Consider the following 22,491-nt stretch of genomic DNA (forward strand, 5'->3'; position numbering starts at 1 on the left):
GCTGATTGTAATTGAGAGCCCTGTCCTGTTCCCTATAGCTAGAGGCAGGTCAGCTGATTGTAATTGAGAGCCCTGTCCTGTTCCCTATAGCTAGAGACAGGTCAGCTGATTGTAATTGAGAGCCCTGTCCTGTTCCCTATAGCTAGAGACAGGTCAGCTGATTGTAATTGAGAGCCCTGTCCTGTTCCCTATAGCTGGAGACAGGTCAGCTGATTGTAATTGAGAGCCCCGTCCTGTTCCCTATAGCTGGAGACAGGTCAGTTTAATGTAATTGAGAGCCCTGTCCTGTTCCCTATAGCTGGAGACAGGTCAGCTGATTGTAATTGAGAGCCCTGCCCTTTTCCCTATAGCTAGAGACAGGTCAGCTGATTGTAATTGAGAGCCCTGTCCTGTTCCCTATAGCTGGAGACAGGTCAGCTGATTGTAATTGAGAGCCCTGTCCTGTTCCCTATAGCTAGAGACAGGTCAGCTGATTGTAATTGAGAGCCCTGTCCTGTTCCCTATAGCTAGAGACAGGTCAGCTGATTGTAATTGAGAGCCCTGTCCTGTTCCCTATAGCTGGAGACAGGTCAGCTGATTGTAATTGAGAGCCCTGCCCTTTTCCCTATAGCTAGAGACAGGTCAGCTGATTGTAATTGAGAGCCCTGTCCTGTTCCCTATAGCTAGAGACAGGTCAGCTGATTGTAATTGAGAGCCCTGTCCTGTTCCCTATAGCTAGAGACAGGTCAGCTGATTGTAATTGAGAGCCCTGTCCTGTTCCCTACAGCTAGAGACAGGTCAGCTGATTGTAATTGAGAGCCCTGCCCTTTTCCCTATAGCTAGAGACAGGTCAGCTGATTGTAATTGAGAGCCCTGTCCTGTTCCCTATAGCTAGAGACAGGTCAGCTGATTGTAATTGAGAGCCCTGTCCTGTTCCCTATAGCTAGAGACAGGTCAGCTGATTGTAATTGAGAGCCCTGTCCTGTTCCCTATAGCTAGAGACAGGTCAGCTGATTGTAATTGAGAGCCCTGTCCTGTTCCCTATAGCTAGAGACAGGTCAGTTTAATGTAATTGAGAGCCCTGTCCTGTTCCCTATAGCTAGAGACAGGTCAGTTTAATGTAATTGAGAGCCCTGTCCTGTTCCCTATAGCTAGAGACAGGTCAGTTTAATGTAATTGAGAGCCCTGTCCTGTTCCCTATAGCTGGAGACAGGTCAGTTTAATGTAATTGAGAGCCCTGTCCTGTTCCCTATAGCTAGAGACAGGTCAGCTGATTGTAATTGAGAGCCCTGTCCTGTTCCCTATAGCTAGAGACAGGTCAGTTTAATGTAATTGAGAGCCCTGTCCTGTTCCCTATAGCTAGAGACAGGTCAGTTTAATGTAATTGAGAGCCCTGTCCTGTTCCCTATAGCTAGAGACAGGTCAGCTGATTGTAATTGAGAGCCCTGTCCTGTTCCCTATAGCTAGAGACAGGTCAGTTTAATGTAATTGAGAGCCCTGTCCTGTTCCCTATAGCTGGAGACAGGTCAGCTGATTGTAATTGAGAGCCCTGTCCTGTTCCCTATAGCTAGAGACAGGTCAGTTTAATGTAATTGAGAGCCCTGTCCTGTTCCCTATAACTAGAGACAGGTCAGCTGATTGTAATTGAGAGCCCTGTCCTGTTCCCTATAGCTAGAGACAGGTCAGTTTAATGTAATTGAGAGCCCTGTCCTGTTCCCTATAGCTAGAGACAGGTCAGCTGATTGTAATTGAGAGCCCTGTCCTGTTCCCTATAGCTAGAGACAGGTCAGTTTAATGTAATTGAGAGCCCTGTCCTGTTCCCTATAGCTGGAGACAGGTCAGTTGAATGTAATTGAGAGCCCTGTCCTGTTCCCTATAGCTAGAGACAGGTCAGTTTAATGTAATTGAGAGCCCTGTCCTGTTCCCTATAGCTAGAGACAGGTCAGCTGATTGTAATTGAGAGCCCTGTCCTGTTCCCTATAACTAGAGACAGGTCAGCTGATTGTAATTGAGAGCCCTGTCCTGTTCCCTATAGCTAGAGACAGGTCAGTTTAATGTAATTGAGAGCCCTGTCCTGTTCCCTATAGCTAGAGACAGGTCAGCTGATTGTAATTGAGAGCCCTGTCCTGTTCCTGTCCTGTTCCCTATAGCTAGAGACAGGTCAGTTTAATGTAATTGAGAGCCCTGTCCTGTTCCCTATAGCTAGAGACAGGTCAGCTGATTGTAATTGAGAGCCCTGTCCTGTTCCCTATAGCTAGAGACAGGTCAGTTTAATGTAATTGAGAGCCCTGTCCTGTTCCCTATAGCTAGAGACAGGTCAGTTTAATGTAATTGAGAGCCCTGTCCTGTTCCCTATAGCTAGAGACAGGTCAGTTTAATGTAATTGAGAGCCCTGTCCTGTTCCCTATAGCTAGAGACAGGTCAGCTGATTGTAATTGAGAGCCCTGTCCTGTTCCCTATAGCTAGAGACAGGTCAGCTGATTGTAATTGAGAGCCCTGTCCTGTTCCCTATAGCTGGAGACAGGTCAGCTGATTGTAATTGAGAGCCCTGTCCTGTTCCCTATAGCTAGAGACAGGTCAGTTTAATGTAATTGAGAGCCCTGTCCTGTTCCCTATAGCTAGAGACAGGTCAGCTGATTGTAATTGAGAGCCCTGTCCTGTTCCCTATAGCTAGAGGCAGGTCAGTTTAATGTAATTGAGAGCCCTGTCCTGTTCCCTATAACTAGAGACAGGTCAGCTGATTGTAATTGAGAGCCCTGTCCTACTCCCTATAGCTAGAGACAGGTCAGCTGATTGTAATTGAGAGCCCTGTCCTGTTCCCTATAACTAGAGACAGGTCAGCTGATTGTAATTGAGAGCCCTGTCCTGTTCCCTATAGCTAGAGACAGGTCAGTTTAATGTAATTGAGAGCCCTGTCCTGTTCCCTATAACTAGAGACAGGTCAGCTGATTGTAATTGAGAGCCCTGTCCTACTCCCTATAGCTAGAGACAGGTCAGCTGATTGTAATTGAGAGCCCTGTCCTGTTCCCTATAGCTAGAGACAGGTCAGCTGATTGTAATTGAGAGCCCTGTCCTGTTCCCTATAGCTGGAGACAGGTCAGTTTAATGTAATTGAGAGCCCTGTCCTGTTCCCTATAGCTAGAGACAGGTCAGCTGATTGTAATTGAGAGCCCTGTCCTGTTCCCTATAGCTAGAGGCAGGTCAGCTGATTGTAATTGAGAGCCCTGTCCTGTTCCCTATAGCTAGAGACAGGTCAGTTTAATGTAATTGAGAGCCCTGTCCTGTTCCCTATAGCTAGAGGCAGGTCAGCTGATTGTAATTGAGAGCCCTGTCCTGTTCCCTATAGCTAGAGGCAGGTCAGCTGATTGTAATTGAGAGCCCTGTCCTGTTCCCTATAGCTGGAGACAGGTCAGTTTAATGTAATTGAGAGCCCTGTCCTGTTCCCTATAGCTAGAGACAGGTCAGCTGATTGTAATTGAGAGCCCTGTCCTGTTCCCTATAGCTAGAGGCAGGTCAGCTGATTGTAATTGAGAGCCCTGTCCTGTTCCCTATAGCTAGAGACAGGTCAGTTTAATGTAATTGAGAGCCCTGTCCTGTTCCCTATAGCTAGAGGCAGGTCAGCTGATTGTAATTGAGAGCCCTGTCCTGTTCCCTATAGCTAGAGACAGGTCAGCTGATTGTAATTGAGAGCCCTGTCCTGTTCCCTATAGCTAGAGGCAGGTCAGCTGATTGTAATTGAGAGCCCTGTCCTGTTCCCTATAGCTAGAGGCAGGTCAGCTGATTGTAATTGAGAGCCCTGTCCTGTTCCCTATAGCTAGAGACAGGTCAGCTGATTGTAATTGAGAGCCCTGTCCTGTTCCCTATAGCTAGAGACAGGTCAGCTGATTGTAATTGAGAGCCCTGTCCTGTTCCCTATAGCTAGAGACAGGTCAGCTGATTGTAATTGAGAGCCCTGTCCTGTTCCCTATAGCTAGAGGCAGGTCAGCTGATTGTAATTGAGAGCCCTGTCCTGTTCCCTATAGCTAGAGACAGGTCAGTTTAATGTAATTGAGAGCCCTGTCCTGTTCCCTATAGCTGGAGACAGGTCAGCTGATTGTAATTGAGAGCCCTGTCCTGTTCCCTATAGCTAGAGACAGGTCAGCTGATTGTAATTGAGAGCCCTGTCCTGTTCCCTATAGCTAGAGACAGGTCAGTTTAATGTAATTGAGAGCCCTGTCCTGTTCCCTATAGCTAGAGACAGGTCAGCTGATTGTAATTGAGAGCCCTGTCCTGTTCCCTATAGCTGGAGACAGGTCAGCTGATTGTAATTGAGAGCCCTGTCCTGTTCCCTATAGCTGGAGACAGGTCAGCTGATTGTAATTGAGAGCCCTGTCCTGTTCCCTATAGCTAGAGACAGGTCAGTTTAATGTAATTGAGAGCCCTGTCCTGTTCCCTATAGCTGGAGACAGGCTCTGGTCAAAAGTACCACATTATATAGAGAAGTGGTTGCCATTTTAAACTGTATTCATAATACCAGATACATATATGTGTGTGTGTAACACTTATCGTGTTGATTTGTCAAAGAAGTTATATAGGAAGTATGGTGCCATTTTTGACCAATGAGGTATCTAAACTCTGATGCTATGTATTGGCCAATGAGAAGGTTTAGAAGCCACCAGTCGGCCATATTGGTACTCTCCAGTGGGAGCAGTCCTCCATAGGAATGAATGACATTTTACAGTATTTCAATTAAAAGGTTTCCAGAAGAAAATGTAAAAAGAATTCTCTCAATTTGATAAAATTTAAATATCTTTTAAAAAATATTTTATTTTTATGTTTAGCTGACATAATATAGTTTAAAAGAATGCATCAAAGTGTCTGTAATATGATAAACGAAGGTAACATTTAATAAATACATTTCTACAACTTCCATAATGTTTTTTACAACGGAGGAGGAGCACCCAGATGTTGGCTTCAGCACAACGCCCCGTCAGTCATCCAGGGTTTAATAGGGTTTCAGACACATCCTCTATTCATAATATCACATACGCATAAATCCACACTAATAGGGTAACTGTATTGATTTGTCTCACCTCAGGACATAATAACAGATAAACACATTTTAGTATCTGTGTCCGAAATGGCACCCAGCTAGTGCACTGTATAGAGAACTGGGTATCATTCCAGACACAGCTGGTATTCAGAATAGCATCATTAGTAACTTTAGCGTTGGTTTATCTCACCTCTCATCCGCTCAGCTCGGTTGTTGATCTTGATGTTCATGGGAAGCTGTGTTGCCATGGCGAGGAGGTTCTGCTGCACCGCGTGCTGCATGAGTCTCTGTTGCTCCTCGGCCATCCCCATCTTCTCCGGCGGCTCCCCGCTCTCCAGCTTCTGCCTCAGCTGCTCCAACGCTGCAGCCTGTAGCCCTGCAGCCTCCTGAGCTGCCGGGGCTTGGGGGTGACCTCCCAGAGACATGGGTATCCCCCCCACACGACCCGACAGACAACCCGCCATCAGACCATCCTCTGGGATAAAACAGAGATTTTTTTAAACCAGGTTAGTCTCATTGAGATAGAAAATCACTTTTTTTCCAAGAGAGCGTTTTAAAGAAGAATACTTTATAGTTTATTGTCCATTTTCTATCTTTCAGATCTTGGGAAATACGTCTTTTGCTTTGAACCAAATCCCTGAGAAAAAAAGTTGGGCATTCTGTAGGCTACTGTAGGCTCAGGAAGTAGGCTCAGGAAGTTCCTATGGTCGTCAGTACAAGTTGGGCATTCTGTAGGCTACTGTAGGCTCAGGAAGTAGGCTCAGGAAGTTCCTATGGTCGTCAGTACAAGTTGGGCATTCTGTAGGCTACTGTAGGCTCAGGAATTAGGCTCAGGAAGTTCCTGTGGTCGTCAGTACAAGTTGGGCATTCTGTAGGCTACTGTAGGCTCAGGAATTAGGCTCAGGAAGTTCCTGTGGTCGTCAGTACAAGTTGGGCATTCTGTAGGCTGCTGTAGGTTCAGGAAGTAGGCTCAGGAAGTTCCTATGGTCGTCAGTACAAGTTGGGCATTCTGTAGGCTGCTGTAGGCTCAGGAAGTAGGCTCAGGAGGTTCCTATGGTCGTCAGTACAAGTTGGGCATTCTGTAGGCTGCTGTAGGTTCAGGAAGTAGGCTCAGGAAGTTCCTATGGTCGTCAGTACAAGTTGGGCATTCTGTAGGCTGCTGTAGGCTCAGGAAGTAGGCTCAGGAGGTTCCTATGGTCGTCAGTACAAGTTGGGCATTCTGTAGGCTACTGTAGGCTCAGGAAGTTCCTGTGGTCGTCAGTACAAGTTGGGCATTCTGTAGGCTACTGTAGGCTCAGGAAGTAGGCTCAGGAAGTTCCTATGGTCGTCAGTACAAGTTGGGCATTCTGTAGGCTACTGTAGGCTCAGGAAGTAGGCTCAGGAAGTTCCTGTGGTCGTCAGTACAGGTGTTTTCTCATTCAGTGGTAATGTCCGGTTTGATATTCAAACTTTGTGGGAAATTACAGCATGACAAGTCAAATTATGAGAGGAGGTTTTTAAAAAATATATATTTTTTTACAAGGAAATCAAATTTCCTGAGCATTGTGTCTTCACTCCATCCTGTGTCATTCATTTCAACAGTCAGGTCATGGACACACGTGTCTTTCAAATCAGTGAGCAACAAACAACATCGTCCCTGTGGTAGTCTGGGTGCCAGTCTGATACACAACACCGTCCCTGTGGTAGTCTGGGTGCCAGTCTGATACACAACACCATCCCTGTGGTAGTCTGGGTGCCAGTCTGATACACAACACCGTCCCTGTGGTAGTCTGGGTGCCAGTCTGATACACAACACCGTCCCTGTGGTAGTCTGGGTGCCAGTCTGATACACAACACCGTCCCTGTGGTAGTCTGGGTGCCAGTCTGATACACAACACCGTCCCTGTGGTAGTCTGGGTGCCAGTCTGATACACAACACCGTCCCTGTGGTAGTCTGGGTGCCAGTCTGATACACAACACCGTCCCTGTGGTAGTCTGGGTGCCAGTCTGATACACAACACCGTCCCTGTGGTAGTCTGGGTGCCAGTCTGATACACAACACCGTCCCTGTGGTAGTCTGGGTGCCAGTCTGATACACAACACCGTCCCTGTGGTAGTCTGGGTGCCAGTCTGATGCACAACACCGTCCCTGTGGTAGTCTGGGTGCCAGTCTGATACACAACACCGTCCCTGTGGTAGTCTGGGTGCCAGTCTGATACACAACACCGTCCCTGTGGTAGTCTGGGTGCCAGTCTGATACACAACACCATCCCTGTGGTAGTCTGGGTGCCAGTCTGATGCACAACACCGTCCCTGTGGTAGTCTGGGTGCCAGTCTGATGCACAACACCGTCCCTGTGGTAGTCTGGGTGCCAGTCTGATACACAACACCGTCCCTGTGGTAGTCTGGGTGCCAGTCTGATGCACAACACCGTCCCTGTGGTAGTCTGGGTGCCAGTCTGATGCACAACACCGTCCCTGTGGTAGTCTGGGTGCCAGTCTGATGCACAACACCGTCCCTGTGGTAGTCTGGGTGCCAGTCTGATACACAACACCGTCCCTGTGGTAGTCTGGGTGCCAGTCTGATACACAACACCATCCCTGTGGTAGTCTGGGTGCCAGTCTGATACACAACACCATCCCTGTGGTAGTCTGGGTGCCAGTCTGATACACAACACCGTCCCTGTGGTAGTCTGGGTGCCAGTCTGATACACAACACCGTCCCTGTGGTAGTCTGGGTGCCAGTCTGATACACAACACCGTCCCTGTGGTAGTCTGGGTGCCAGTCTGATGCAGGAAGGAATTATACACAACACCGTCCCTATGGTAGCCACAACTGCAGCACGGCATCTTCTTCCTGGTCACATGACATGAAACAGTGCTCTGTGTCTCACCTTTCTTGATGTTGTGTCCCTGGGTCACATGTGCTCCATTGAGTGTGGACATGGCCAGGTGAGGGATGTTCATCTTGGAGGAGGAGACGATGGAGGATGTCCCCATTGGAGAGTAGTTAAAGATGGCCGACCCGTAGCTCTGACGACGTCCCTCGCGGCGGTTACTGTCGATAGCTGCCTGGAGCTCTCCGGGGGAGCTCAGGCCCCTCTTTTCACATTCGTAAGGGTAGAGGTACTTCATATACCTGTAGGAAGGGATCGGGAACAGGACATTTCACAATGTTTTATTAAAGGAGAAGTTTTACACCAAGAGGCCACACCATAATGCTTGTTGTCATCATCTCAACAAGGTTACATTATGTCATTTATTACCACAGCCAACCTATAAAACATTCGGGGTTCAGGTATTTTTAGCTGGTGTTTAAGCCAGCTCAATTGTCAAATGCATTCCCGTTTACAATTTTGACTGGTTAAGGTCAGCGCTCTTCTATGTTCAAACCCTATCTTCAGGATTGGTAATTGACCTGTCTTATCTTTGTTTGCTTGCACTGAGAATTTGGAAATATCTGAAGTGTATCCTTAAAAATGTGAGCCAAAATGCCAGTTTCAGTATGAACTGCTGGGGATATTTTATAGAGCAACTGAAAGCTGGTCCAGCAAAATTAAGACAGTTTATACCATTTAAAAAAAAAAAAAACATTACAATACATTAACAACAGATTTCACAACACATTAAGTGTGTGCCCAACACAAAATGAATGTGTACGTGTGTGTTTGGCGTGTATGATATTGTGTGTCTCTTCACGGTCCCTCGCTGTTCCAGAAGGTGTATTTTTACCTGTTTATTAAATCAGACTCTATTGCTGCATCAGTTATCTGATGTGGAATAGAGTTCCATGTAGTCATGGCTATATATAGTATCTATATAGTAATATTAGCTCTCTGTATACATCCAAGGGCCAGCCGTGCTGCCCTGTTCTGAGCCAATTGCAATTTTCTTAAGTCCCTCTTTGTGGCACCTGACCACATGACTGAATAGTAGTCCAGGTGCGACAAAACTAGGGCCTGTAGGATCTACCTTGTTGATAGTGCTGTTAAGAAGGTAGAAACTAGGGCCTGTCTGACCTGCCTTGTTGATAGTGTTGTTAAGAAGGTAGAAACTAGGGCCTGTAGGACCTGCCTTGTTGATAGTGTTGTTAAGAAGGTAGAAACTAGGGCCTGTAGGACCTGCCTTGTTGATAGTGTTGTTAAGAAGGTAGAAACTAGGGCCTGTAGGACCTGCCTTGTTGATAGTGTTGTTAAGAAGGTAGAAACTAGGGCCTGTAGGACCTGCCTTGTTGATAGTGTTGTTAAGAAGGTAGAAACTAGGGCCTGTAGGACCTGCCTTGTTGATAGTGCTGTTAAGAAGGTAGAAACTAGGGCCTGTAGGATCTGCCTTGTTGATAGTGCTGTTAAGAAGGTAGAAACTAGGGCCTGTAGGACCTGCCTTGTTGATAGTGTTGTTAAGAAGGTAGAAACTAGGGCCTGTAGGACCTGCCTTGTTGATAGTGTTGTTAAGAAGGTAGAAACTAGGGCCTGTAGGACCTGCCTTGTTGATAGTGTTGTTAAGAAGGTAGAAACTAGGGCCTGTAGGACCTGCCTTGTTGATAGTGCTGTTAAGAAGGTAGAAACTAGGGCCTGTAGGATCTGCCTTGTTGATAGTGCTGTTAAGAAGGTAGAAACTAGGGCCTGTAGGACCTGCCTTGTTGATAGTGTTGTTAAGAAGGTAGAAACTAGGGCCTGTAGGACCTGCCTTGTTGATCGTGTTGTTAAGAAGGTAGAAACTAGGGCCTGTAGGACCTGCCTTGTTGATAGTGTTGTTAAGAAGGTAGGCTCTGGTTACAGTTTGAAGCTTTCTCTTGAGTTGGCAGCCTGATGAAAGCCAGTCAATATTTAGAAAATGTACCTCTGTTGATATCACATTCATTATCAAGCATTTCATCCGTTATCCAGATACTTTACAGTAATGTGGTTCTGCATATAAACAGCAACACCTCCACCTTTGGCATTTCTGTGTTTTCTGAGGATGTTATAACCTTGTATTTCTACCGCTGTATCATCAAATGTAAATAAGTGAGGTTTAGAGACAGTCAGAATATGAGTGTCATCTGTTACTTGCAAATGACTGAGTTCATGAACCTTGTTTCTTAAGCTAAATATGCTAATGTGGGCTATTTTTTAGCACTTTTCTGGGATGCTTGATTGTTTTAATTGCTTTACTGGGAATGATAGCAGAAGTAGACATGCTCATGTTATTTATGTTAGTGCAGGGTGAGCTGCAAACAGTGGACTTCTTACTAGAGCACACTGCCTCAGTGCTAACAGTATGAATCTGGTTCGTAGGCACATGATTACTGCATACAATAACTGTAGGATCAGAAGAGGTATTCAGGGCAGTTAGAGGGACATACAGTGGGGAGAACAAGTATTTGATACACTGCCGATTTTGCAGGTTTTCCTACTTACAAAGCATGTAGAGGTCTGTAATTTTTATCATAGGTACACTTCAACTGTGAGAGACGGAATCTAAAACAAAAATCCAGAAAATCACATTGTATGAATTTTAAGAATTAATTTGCATTTTATTGCATGACATAAGTATTCGATCACCTACCAACCAGTAAGAATTCCGCCTCTCACAGACCTGTTAGTTTTTCTTTAAGAAGCCCTCCTGTTCTCCACTCATTACCTGTATTAACTGCACCTGTTTGAACTTGTTACCTGTATTAACTGCACCTGTTAATAATAATAACTGTAGGATCAGAAGAGGCATTCAGGGCAGCTAGAGGGACATACAGTGGGGAGAACAAGTATTTGATACAGTGCATTCAGCATATATTTTTGGACTTGGACTTTGTCCATATTTTGTTACATCACAGCCTCATTCTAAATTGATTCAATTTGTAAGTCGCTCTGGATAAGAGCGTCTGCTAAATGACTTAAATGTAAATGTAAATGTAAATGTTTTTCCCCCCTCATCAATTTACACCCCATAATAACAAAATATAAACACTGAAATATCACATTAAGTTCAGACCCTTTACTCAGTAGTTGTGGTCTTCCTGTCTGGGTTGGCGCCCCACCTTGGGTTGTGGCGTGGTGGAGATCTTGGTGGGCTATACTCGGCCTTGTCTCAGGATGGTAAGTTGGTGGTTGGAGATATACCTCTAGTGGTGTGGGGGCAGGTGCTTTGGCAAAGTGGGTGGGGTTATATCCTTCATGTTTGGCCCTGTCCGGGGGTATCATCGGATGGGCCCACAGTGTCTCCTGACCACTCCTGTCTCAGCCTCCAGTATTTATGCTACAGTAATTTATGTGTCGCGGGGCTAGGGTCAGTTTGTTATATCTGGAGTAGTTCTCCTGTCGTATCCGGTGTCCTGTGTGAATTTAAGTATGCTCTCTCTAATTCTCTCTTTCTTTCTCTCTCTCGGAGGACCTGAGCCCTAGGACCATGCCTCAGGAATACCTGACATGATGACTCCTTGCTGTCCCCAGTCCACCTGGCCGTGCTGCTGCTCCAGTTTCAACTGTTCTGCCTGCGGCTATGGAATCCTGACCTGTTCACCTGGCCGTGCTGCTGCTCCAGTTTCAACTGTTCTGCCTGCGGCTATGGAATCCTGACCTGTTCACCGGACGTGCTACCTGTCCCAGACCTATTATTTGACCATGCTGGTCATTTATGAACATTTGAACATCTAAGCCATGTTCTGTTATAATCTCCACCCGGCACAGCCAGAAGAGGACTGGCCACCCCTCATAGCCTGGTTCCTCTATAGGTTTCTTCCTAGAGTTTGGCCTTTCTAGGGAGTTTTTCCTAGCCAACGTGCTTCAACACCTGCATTGCTTGCTGTTTGAGGTTTTAGGCTGGGTTTCTGTACAGCACTTTGAGATATCAGCCGATGTACGAAGGGCTATATAAATACATTTGATTTGATTTGATTTAGTTTTGTTGAAGCACCTTTTGCAGCGATTATAGCCTCGGGTATGAAGCTACAAGCTTGGCAAACCTGTGGAGTTTTTCCCATTCTTCTCTCCTCTTAAGCTCTGTCAGGTTGGATGGGGAGAATCGCTGCACAGCTATTTTAGGGTCTCTCCAAAGATGTTCGATTGGGTTCAAGTCCGGACTATGGCTGTGCCACTCAAGTTCATTAAGAGACTTGTCCCGAAGCCACTCCTGCGTTGTGTTGGCTGTGTGCTCAGGGTCATTGTCCTGTTGGAAGGTGAACCTTCACCCTAGTCTGAGGTCCTGAGTGCTCTGGAGCAGGTTTTCATCAAGGATCTCTCTGTACTTTTCTCCGTTCATCTTTCCCTCGATCCTGACAAGTATCCCAGTCCCTGCTATCTGAAAACATCCCCACAGCACGATTCTGCCACCACCATGCTTCACCGCAAGGACAGTGCCAAGTTTCCTCCAGACGTGATGCTTGGCATTCAAGCTTGGTTTATTGACCAGATAATTGTTTCTCATGGTCTGAGAGTCCTTTAGGTGCCTTTTGGCAAACTCCAAGCGGGCTGTTCTGTACTTTTTGCTAAAGAGTAGCTTCCGTCTGGACACTCTACAATAAAGGCCTGATTGGTGGAGTGCTGCAGATGTGGTTGTCCTTCTGGAAGATTCTCCCATCTCCATAGAGGAACTCTGGAGCTCTGTCAGGGTGACCATCTAGTTCTCGGTCACCTCCCTGACCAAGGCCCTTCTCCACCGATTGCTCAGTTTGGCCAAGTGGCAAGCACTAGGAAAAAGTATTGGTGGTTCCAAATGTCTTCCATTTAAAAGTAATGGAGACCACTGTGTTCTTGGAGACCTTCAATGATGCAGACGTTATTTTGGTCTGCACCTGGATACAATCCTGTCTCGGAACTCTATGTTCCTTTGACCTCATGGCCTGCTTTTTGCTCTGACATGCACTGTCAACTGTGGAAGCCTGTAGACAGGTGTGTGCCTTTACAAATCATGTCCAGTCAATTAAATGTACCACGGGTAAAATAGGTAAATTGTAGAAACATCTCAAGGATCAATGGAAACAGGATGCACCTGAGCTCAATTTCGAGTCTCGTATTAAAGGGTCTGAATAATTATGTAAATAAGGTATTTCTGTTTTTTATTTTTAATACATTTGCAAAAAGAAAATATCTAAAAACCTGTTTTCACTTTGTCATTATGGGGTATTGTGATGTCATTATGGGGTATTGTGATGTCATTATGGGGTATTGTGATGTCATTATGGGGTATTGTGATGTCATTATGGGGTATTGTGATGTCATTATGGGGTATTGTGTGTAAATTGATGAGGGGGGGGGAAATGTATTTAATCAATTTTAGAGTAAGGCTGTAACGTAACAAAACGTGGAAAAAGTCAAGGGGTCTGAGTACTTTCCCTAATGCACTGTAATATCAACAGGCTTTCTTCTGTTCTGCACTTCATTGTGGTCAGGACTGTACAGTTAATTCCCCGTCTTCTCCAACTCTATCATTATCATGCATTATCCAGGCTAGGATGGCCGTAATGGTAGTAATGTAGTAAACATCGTAGCAGAATAATGAATGTTATTGTGCCTATCAAGTGTCTGCTAAAACATAATAACAGTACTGTACAGCAGTGGGGATTGGATAAGCATTTCTAAGAATAACAACAGGCTGCGTGTTAGATAGAATATACGTCCAAACCTTTACATGACATTATGGTGTATTCTGAATCAACTGTAGTATTAATACAGACACATATCTAATCATAAATAACATCATATATCTAATCATATATCTAATCGTATATCTAATCATATATCTAATCATATATCTAATCATATATAACATCACATATCTTATCATATATAACATCACATATCTAATCATATATAACATCATATATCTCATAAAACACTTGTGGTCACTGTACCACTACTGGTGTAGAGACTCTTAGCTCTCCGAGACCCCCTGTACCACTACTGGTGTAGAGACTCTTAGCTCTCCGAGACCCCCTGTACCACTACTGGTGTAGAGACTCTTAGCTCTCCGAGACCCCCTGTACCACTACTGGTGTAGAGACTCTTAGCTCTCCGAGACCCCCTGTACCACTACTGGTGTAGAGACTCTTAGCTCTCCGAGACCCCCTGTACCACTACTGGTGTAGAGACTCTTAGCTCTCCGAGACTCCCTGTACCACTACTGGTGTAGAGACTCTTAGCTCTCCGAGACCCCTGTACCACTACTGGTGTAGAGACTCTTAGCTCTCCGAGACCCCTGTACCACTACTGGTGTAGAGACTCTTAGCTCTCCGAGACCCCTGTACCACTACTGGTGTAGAGACTCTTAGCTCTCTGAGACCACCTGTACCACTACTGGTGTAGAGACTCTTAGCTCTCCGAGACCCCCTGTACCACTACTGGTGTAGAGACTCTTAGCTCTCCGAGACCCCCTGTACCACTACTGGTGTAGAGACTCTTAGCTCTCCGAGACTCCCTGTACCACTACTGGTGTAGAGACTCTTAGCTCTCCGAGACCCCCTGTACCACTACTGGTGTAGAGACTCTTAGCTCTCCGAGACCCCCTGTACCACTACTAGTGTAGAGACTCTTAGCTCTCCGAGACCCCCTGTACCACTACTGGTGTAGAGACTCTTAGCTCTCCGAGACCCCCTGTACCACTACTGGTGTAGAGACTCTTAGCTCTCCGAGACCCCCTGTACCAATACTGGTGTAGAGACTCTTAGCTCTCCGAGACCCCCTGTACCACTACTGGTGTAGAGACTCTTAGCTCTCCGAGACCCCCTGTACCACTACTGGTGTAGAGACTCTTAGCTCTCCGAGACCCCCTGTACCAATACTGGTGTAGAGACTCTTAGCTCTCCAAAACCCCCTGTACCACTACTGGTGTAGAGACTCTTAGCTCTCCGAGACCACCTGTACCAATACTGGTGTAGAGACTCTTAGCTCTCCGAGACCCCCTGTACCACTACTAGTGTAGAGACTCTTAGCTCTCCGAGACCCCCTGTACCACTACTGGTGTAGAGACTCTTAGCTCTCCAAAACCCCCTGTACCACTACTGGTGTAGAGACTCTTAGCTCTCCGAGACCCCCTGTACCACTGCTGTAGTCAAGTGATATGTGATGCAGGTTATCAGGTTATTTATCTCCAGCAGTGTCACTCACTGTGTTCGCAGGGTGAACGCTGCGCTGGTGATGGAGGTAGGGAGGTTGAGGCCTTTGGTGATCTCACGCCATATTTTCTTATTGATGACCTCCACTAAGCCGCCTTTTTCTGTGACCAGCTTGTAGAGCGTGTACAGATCCAACACCTGCTTGGCCATGATAGGAATACGATTCACTGGAGTCCCTGTAGAGACAAAACACAATATCCAAAATCAATGCTATTAACTTCAGTCCATCGACAGAGAGGGTTTCCTCGCTAGCTGTGGCTTATAAAGCCAATTTATCTGGAAGCAGTCCAATAGCTGACATCTTGGCTAACAAAACATATTACTTTTTGAAAAACTACCCCTTGACTTTTTATACAGCGTTTTATTAAAGGGTTTGCTAAATATATTTTTTGACATTTAAATTATCGATATAAACCCGCTGATTCTTGAAGAATATAACTTATAAATGCCTCGTGATCTTAGTTCAACTGTTGTACCTAGGGTTGCAAAGCTACCGGTAGTTTATCAAAGATACCGGAATCTTCAGTAATTTTCGTAATTAACAGAAAATCAATTGCAATCAAATAACTTTAAAACAATTAATATATAGTATTCATTTTGCATATCTTTGTCCATATTGTCCATGAGTTTCTAGTAGATCGACCATATGATTCAAGAGAAAATAGTCTAATTAATGAATAAAATATCTAATCATTAACGGGATTATTTTAAATGAACTCTGCAACTATTCTAAATATTTACTTTTTTCACAACTACCACCGGTTTGACGGAAAAACATTGACAACAAATACATACTGACCTAAACTGGTTTCCATCCAATTCGCGACAGATTTTCATGAGAATATTCATAAAAATACATATGCGCACCCCCCCCCCCCGCCAGAAATGTTTCCATCAAATTGACTTGTTGCACATAAACAACTGTGCGTGATGACGCGGTGCACATAAAAATACATTTTGCGGTTTAAATTGCCATGTACTGGATTTAAAAAAAAAAAAAAAGTTAAACTGGGTTCCATCACATTTTCAACTATACTGTTGGTTATCTCACAAATATGTTTTGCGTTATACTGTACAACGAGTGTGCCGACACCGGTATTGGCACAGAGCGCGTTTAGCGTACATGATGACTATATGATGATCATCTCACCCGGCATAAGACCCTCGATTTTGATTGGAAAGGACACATCAAGATTAGCACTTTGCACTTTCACATGTTAATAAGATCATGATAAAACATTTGTTTTAATCTGTTGCCTAATAAACTGCATGCTTTCCCGAGTCGTGACTCCAAGTTTACTTTGATATGATGCTTATTATATCATTATTTGCGCGTAAAAGCGTTTCCACCGACATTTTTGGCATAATTAATTTTACTAACCAGGTTTCCATTCAAAGTCTCTATGCCAGTAAAATACAAGTCGGATAAAAAAATTACAGGCCTGATGGAACATAACATTTTTCTATAAACCCCCCCCCCCCAAAAAAAAAAAATACAGTAACGACCCATACGCTAGACAAGGTGGGATCTTTTTGTGTTGGTAAAATCATTGCGGGGAATGTTGGTGGAAACACATGTATGCGCAAAAATGTATATAATAACCAATATATCAAAGTTCATTTGGAGTCACACGATGACATGTTGTGGAGTCCTCCCACTACGACTCATCCGGAAAGCGAACAGTTTATTATGCCGCGTTCACAACAACTGAGAACTCAGAACTTGGACATCTCCGACTTCCATCTTCAATGCGTTCAAGACAACTGAGAATTCGAAAAGAACGAACTCCGACTGGCAAATCAAAACTCAGAATTCCAAAGTCGGGAACTCTGGCCTCTTTCTCGACCCCCGATTTTACCGACCTGAAGATCACTGACGTCATGATTAGACCTCGTTTTTATCCGAATTCCCAGTTGTCTTGATAGCACCATTAGGCTACAGATTAAATAAATGATGATGAACTTCGACAGGGTGGTAAACGTGAAAGGTGATGCGCTTGATGCTCGTTTCCAAGTACATATCGAGGATCTTATTCTGGTAACATGATAATCGATGCTTGGCTGCGTTTGAAAAAAAAATAAATAAATCTTGCATTTTTGTCCATAATAATCTCATCATGTGCGGTGGGCTATACATGCGCTCCGGCCAACAGCGCGCAGTTACTGCTGTTGTCTAGAGCGCATGTGTCAATACCAGAGTGGGAAGACACGAAATGATGCAAAAGCATCAGTAGAGTTGAACATGCGATGGAACCCATTTAACTTGTATTTTTATTCGGTACATCTCAATTTAACTGCAAAACGTATGTTTATGTGTATTACATCATCACGCAACAAGCAACATTTTATATAACACATTTGATTGTAACACACATATTGTTTTAATGCGGATTTTAGAATGATTGACATGGACATCTGTCCCCAAAAGATCCCACCTTGTCTAGCGTATTTTGTTTTGTCTACATTTGTAAAGTTTACCGGGATTTTTTTTGTTGTCATGACAATCTTTTCCCCTGGCATGTATTGGATGGAAACCTGGTTATAGTAAAAATAATAATAATCTGTAAATACAATTTATATAAAGGATTTGTCATGTTGGAACCCTCATATTAAACACCAAATTATTATTAGTAATTAATATTAGTATTCACTAAATTGACAGTTTGTATTTAGGATTATGTTTAAGAGCTGTTCCATTCAGTTTTATTAGACAATCATCTCATTTGATGATTTTTAATATTTTACATGTCATTAGGCCACACAGAGGGCCAGAGATTAATACAGACACCTGGGATCATCTGAAGTAGAGGGCCAGAGATTATTACAGATACCTGTGATCACCTGAAGTAGAGACCAGAGATTATTACAGATACCTGTGATCACCTGAAGTAGAGACCAGAGATTATTACAGATACCTGTGATCATCTGAAGTAGAGACCAGAGATTATTACAGATACCTGTGATCACCTGAAGTAGAGACCAGAGATTATTACAGACACCTGGGATCATCTGAAGTAGAGACCAGAGATTATTACAGATACCTGTGATCATCTGAAGTAGAGACACCTGAAGTAGAGACCAGAGATTATTACAGATACCTGTGATCATCTGAAGTAGAGACCAGAGATTATTACAGATACCTGTGATCACCTGAAGTAGAGACCAGAGATTATTACAGATACCTGTGATCACCTGAAGTAGAGACCAGAGATTATTACAGATACCTGTGATCACCTGAAGTAGAGACCAGAGATTATTACAGATACCTGTGATCACCTGAAGTAGAGACCAGAGATTATTACAGATACCTGTGATCACCTGAAGTAGAGACCAGAGATTATTACAGATACCTGTGATCACCTGAAGTAGAGACCAGAGATTATTACAGATACCTGTGATCACCTGAAGTAGAGACCAGAGATTATTACAGATACCTGTGATCACCTGAAGTAGAGACCAGAGATTATTACAGATACCTGTGATCACCTGAAGTAGAGACCAGTATTAGATACCAGAGAGAGACCAGAGATTATTACAGATACCTGTGATCACCTGAAGTAGAGACCAGAGATTATTACAGATACCTGTGATCACCTGAAGTAGAGACCAGAGATTATTACAGATACCTGTGATCACCTGAAGTAGAGACCAGAGATTATTACAGATACCTGTGATCATCTGAAGTAGAGGGCCAGAGATTATTACAGATACCTGTGATCACCTGAAGTAGAGACCAGAGATTATTACAGATACCTGTGATCACCTGAAGTAGAGACCAGAGATTATTACAGATACCTGTGATCATCTGAAGTAGAGACCAGAGATTATTACAGATACCTGTGATCATCTGAAGTAGAGACCAGAGATTATTACAGATACCTGTGATCACCTGAAGTAGAGACCAGAGATTATTACAGATACCTGTGATCACCTGAAGTAGAGACCAGAGATTATTACAGATACCTGTGATCACCTGAAGTAGAGACCAGAGATTATTACAGATACCTGTGATCACCTGAAGTAGAGACCAGAGATTATTACAGATACACTGTAGATCACCTGATCAGTAGAGACCAGAGATTATTACAGATACCTGTGATCACCTGAAGTAGAGACCAGAGATTATTACAGATACCTGTGATCACCTGAAGTAGAGACCAGAGATTATTACAGATACCTGTGATCACCTGAAGTAGAGACCAGAGATTATTACAGATACCTGTGATCACCTGAAGTAGAGACCAGAGATTATTACAGATACCTGTGATCACCTGAAGTAGAGACCAGAGATTATTACAGATACCTGTGATCACCTGAAGTAGAGACCAGAGATTATTACAGATACCTGTGATCACCTGAAGTAGAGACCAGAGATTATTACAGATACCTGTGATCACCTGAAGTAGAGACCAGAGATTATTACAGATACCTGTGATCACCTGAAGTAGAGACCAGAGATTATTACAGATACCTGTGATCACCTGAAGTAGAGACCAGAGATTATTACAGATACCTGTGATCACCTGAAGTAGAGACCAGAGATTATTACAGATACCTGTGATCATCTGAAGTAGAGACCAGAGATTATTACAGATACCTGTGATCACCTGAAGTAGAGACCAGAGATTATTACAGATACCTGTGATCACCTGAAGTAGAGACCAGAGATTATTACAGATACCTGTGATCACCTGAAGTAGAGACCAGAGATTATTACAGATACCTGTGATCATCTGAAGTAGAGACCAGAGATTATTACAGATACCTGGGATCACCTGAAGTAGAGACCAGAGATTATTACAGATACCTGAAGTAGAGACCAGAGATTATTACAGATACCTGTGATCACCTGAAGTAGAGACCAGAGATTATTACAGATACCTGATCACCTGAAGTAGAGACCAGAGATTATTACAGATACCTGTGATCATCTGAAGTAGAGACCAGAGATTATTACAGATACCTGGGATCACCTGAAGTAGAGACCAGAGATTATTACAGATACCTGTGATCACCTGAAGTAGAGACCAGAGATTATTACAGATACCTGTGATCACCTGAAGTAGAGACCAGAGATTATTACAGATACCTGTGATCATCTGAAGTAGAGACCAGAGATTATTACAGATACCTGGGATCACCTGAAGTAGAGACCAGAGATTATTACAGATGCCTGTGATCATCTGAAGTAGAGACCAGAGATTATTACAGATACCTGTGATCACCTGAAGTAGAGACCAGAGATTATTACAGATACCTGTGATCACCTGAAGTAGAGACCAGAGATTATTACAGATGCCTGTGATCACCTGAAGTAGAGACCAGAGATTATTACAGATGCCTGTGATCATCTGAAGTAGAGACCAGAGATTATTACAGATACCTGTGATCACCTGAAGTAGAGACCAGAGATTATTACAGATGCCTGTGATCACCTGAAGTAGAGACCAGAGATTAATACAGACACCTGTGATCATCTGAAGTAGAGACCAGAGATTATTACAGATGCCTGTGATCATCTGAAGTAGAGACCAGAGATTATTACAGATACCTGTGATCACCTGAAGTAGAGACCAGATTAATACAGATTATCATCTGAAGTAGAGACAGATACCTGTGATCACCTGAAGTAGAGACCAGAGATTATTACAGATACCTGTGATCACCTGAAGTAGAGACCAGAGATTATTACAGATACCTGTGATCACTGTGATCACCTGAAGTAGAGACCAGAGATTATTACAGATACCTGTGATCACCTGAAGTAGAGACCAGAGATTATTACAGATACCTGTGATCACCTGAAGTAGAGACCAGAGATTATTACAGATACCTGTGATCACCTGAAGTAGAGACCAGAGATTATTACAGATACCTGTGATCACCTGAAGTAGAGACCAGAGATTATTACAGATACCTGTGATCATCTGAAGTAGAGACCAGAGATTATTACAGATACCTGTGATCACCTGAAGTAGAGACCAGAGATTATTACAGATACCTGTGATCACCTGAAGTAGAGACCAGAGATTATTACAGATACCTGTGATCACCTGAAGTAGAGACCAGAGATTATTACAGATACCTGTGATCACCTGAAGTAGAGACCAGAGATTATTACAGATACCTGTGATCACCTGAAGTAGAGACCAGAGATTATTACAGATACCTGTGATCACCTGAAGTAGAGACCAGAGATTATTACAGATACCTGTGATCACCTGAAGTAGAGACCAGAGATTATTACAGATACCTGTGATCACCTGAAGTAGAGACCAGAGATTATTACAGATACCTGTGATCACCTGAGACCAGAGATTATTACAGATACCTGATCACCTGAAGTAGAGACCAGAGATTATTACAGATACCTGTGATCACCTGAAGTAGAGACTGAAGTAGAGACCAGAGATTATTACAGATACCTGTGATCACCTGAAGTAGAGACCAGAGATTATTACAGATACCTGTGATCACCTGAAGTAGAGACCAGAGATTATTACAGATACCTGTGATCACCTGAAGTAGAGACCAGAGATTATTACAGATACCTGTGATCACCTGAAGTAGAGACCAGAGATTATTACAGATACCTGTGATCACCTGAAGTAGAGACCAGAGATTATTACAGATACCTGTGATCACCTGAAGTAGAGACCAGAGATTATTACAGATACCTGTGATCACCTGAAGTAGAGACCAGAGATTATTACAGATACCTGTGATCACCTGAAGTAGAGACCAGAGATTATTACAGATACCTGTGATCACCTGAAGTAGAGACCAGAGATTATTACAGATACCTGTGATCACCTGAAGTAGAGACCAGAGATTATTACAGATACCTGTGATCACCTGAAGTAGAGACCAGAGATTATTACAGATACCTGTGATCACCTGAAGTAGAGACCAGAGATTATTACAGATCACCTGTAGAGACCAGAGAGTAGAGACACAGAGAGACCAGAGATTATTACAGATACCTGTGATCACCTGAAGTAGAGACCAGAGATTATTACAGATACCTGTGATCACCTGAAGTAGAGACCAGAGATTATTACAGATACCTGTGATCACCTGAAGTAGAGACCAGAGATTATTACAGATGCCTGTGATCACCTGAAGTAGAGACCAGAGATTATTACAGATACCTGTGATCATCTGAAGTAGAGACCAGAGATTATTACAGATACCTGTGATCACCTGAAGTAGAGACCAGAGATTATTACAGATACCTGTGATCACCTGAAGTAGAGACCAGAGATTATTACAGATACCTGTGATCATCTGAAGTAGAGACCAGAGATTATTACAGATACCTGTGATCACCTTAATACAGATACCTGTAGAGACCAGAGATTATTACAGATACCTGTGATCACCTGAAGTAGAGACCAGAGATTATTACAGATACC

General features: G+C 43.8%; 1 protein-coding gene and 1 long non-coding RNA gene across 4 annotated transcripts in view; one reads left to right on the top strand and one right to left on the bottom strand.

The window, feature by feature from the left end:
• The window catches only part of LOC118358594 (AT-rich interactive domain-containing protein 3A-like), a 308,610-nt gene that overhangs the window by 15,908 nt on the left and 270,211 nt on the right, over positions 1 to 22,491 (bottom strand). For both annotated transcript variants that reach the window (XM_052479750.1, XM_052479749.1), the window contains 3 exons: positions 15,069 to 15,252; positions 7,884 to 8,128; positions 5,202 to 5,486 (listed from right to left, as the gene is read on the bottom strand). In XM_052479750.1, the coding sequence (XP_052335710.1) occupies positions 5,202 to 5,486; positions 7,884 to 8,128; positions 15,069 to 15,252 (714 nt within the window). The remainder of the gene's footprint in view (positions 1 to 5,201; positions 5,487 to 7,883; positions 8,129 to 15,068; positions 15,253 to 22,491) is intronic.
• LOC127911864 (uncharacterized) lies at positions 2,738 to 3,639 on the top strand. 2 transcript variants are annotated; one of them, XR_008079679.1, is made up of 3 exons: positions 2,738 to 2,763; positions 3,232 to 3,283; positions 3,336 to 3,639. It is a non-coding gene; the product is annotated as an uncharacterized LOC127911864 (long non-coding RNA). The 2 variants fall into 2 exon arrangements; XR_008079680.1 differs by lacking the exon at positions 2,738 to 2,763 and adding an exon at positions 2,946 to 2,971.

This window comes from Oncorhynchus keta, chromosome 25 (assembly GCF_023373465.1).
Source record: "Oncorhynchus keta strain PuntledgeMale-10-30-2019 chromosome 25, Oket_V2, whole genome shotgun sequence".
NCBI classification, from domain to species: domain Eukaryota; kingdom Metazoa; phylum Chordata; class Actinopteri; order Salmoniformes; family Salmonidae; genus Oncorhynchus; species Oncorhynchus keta.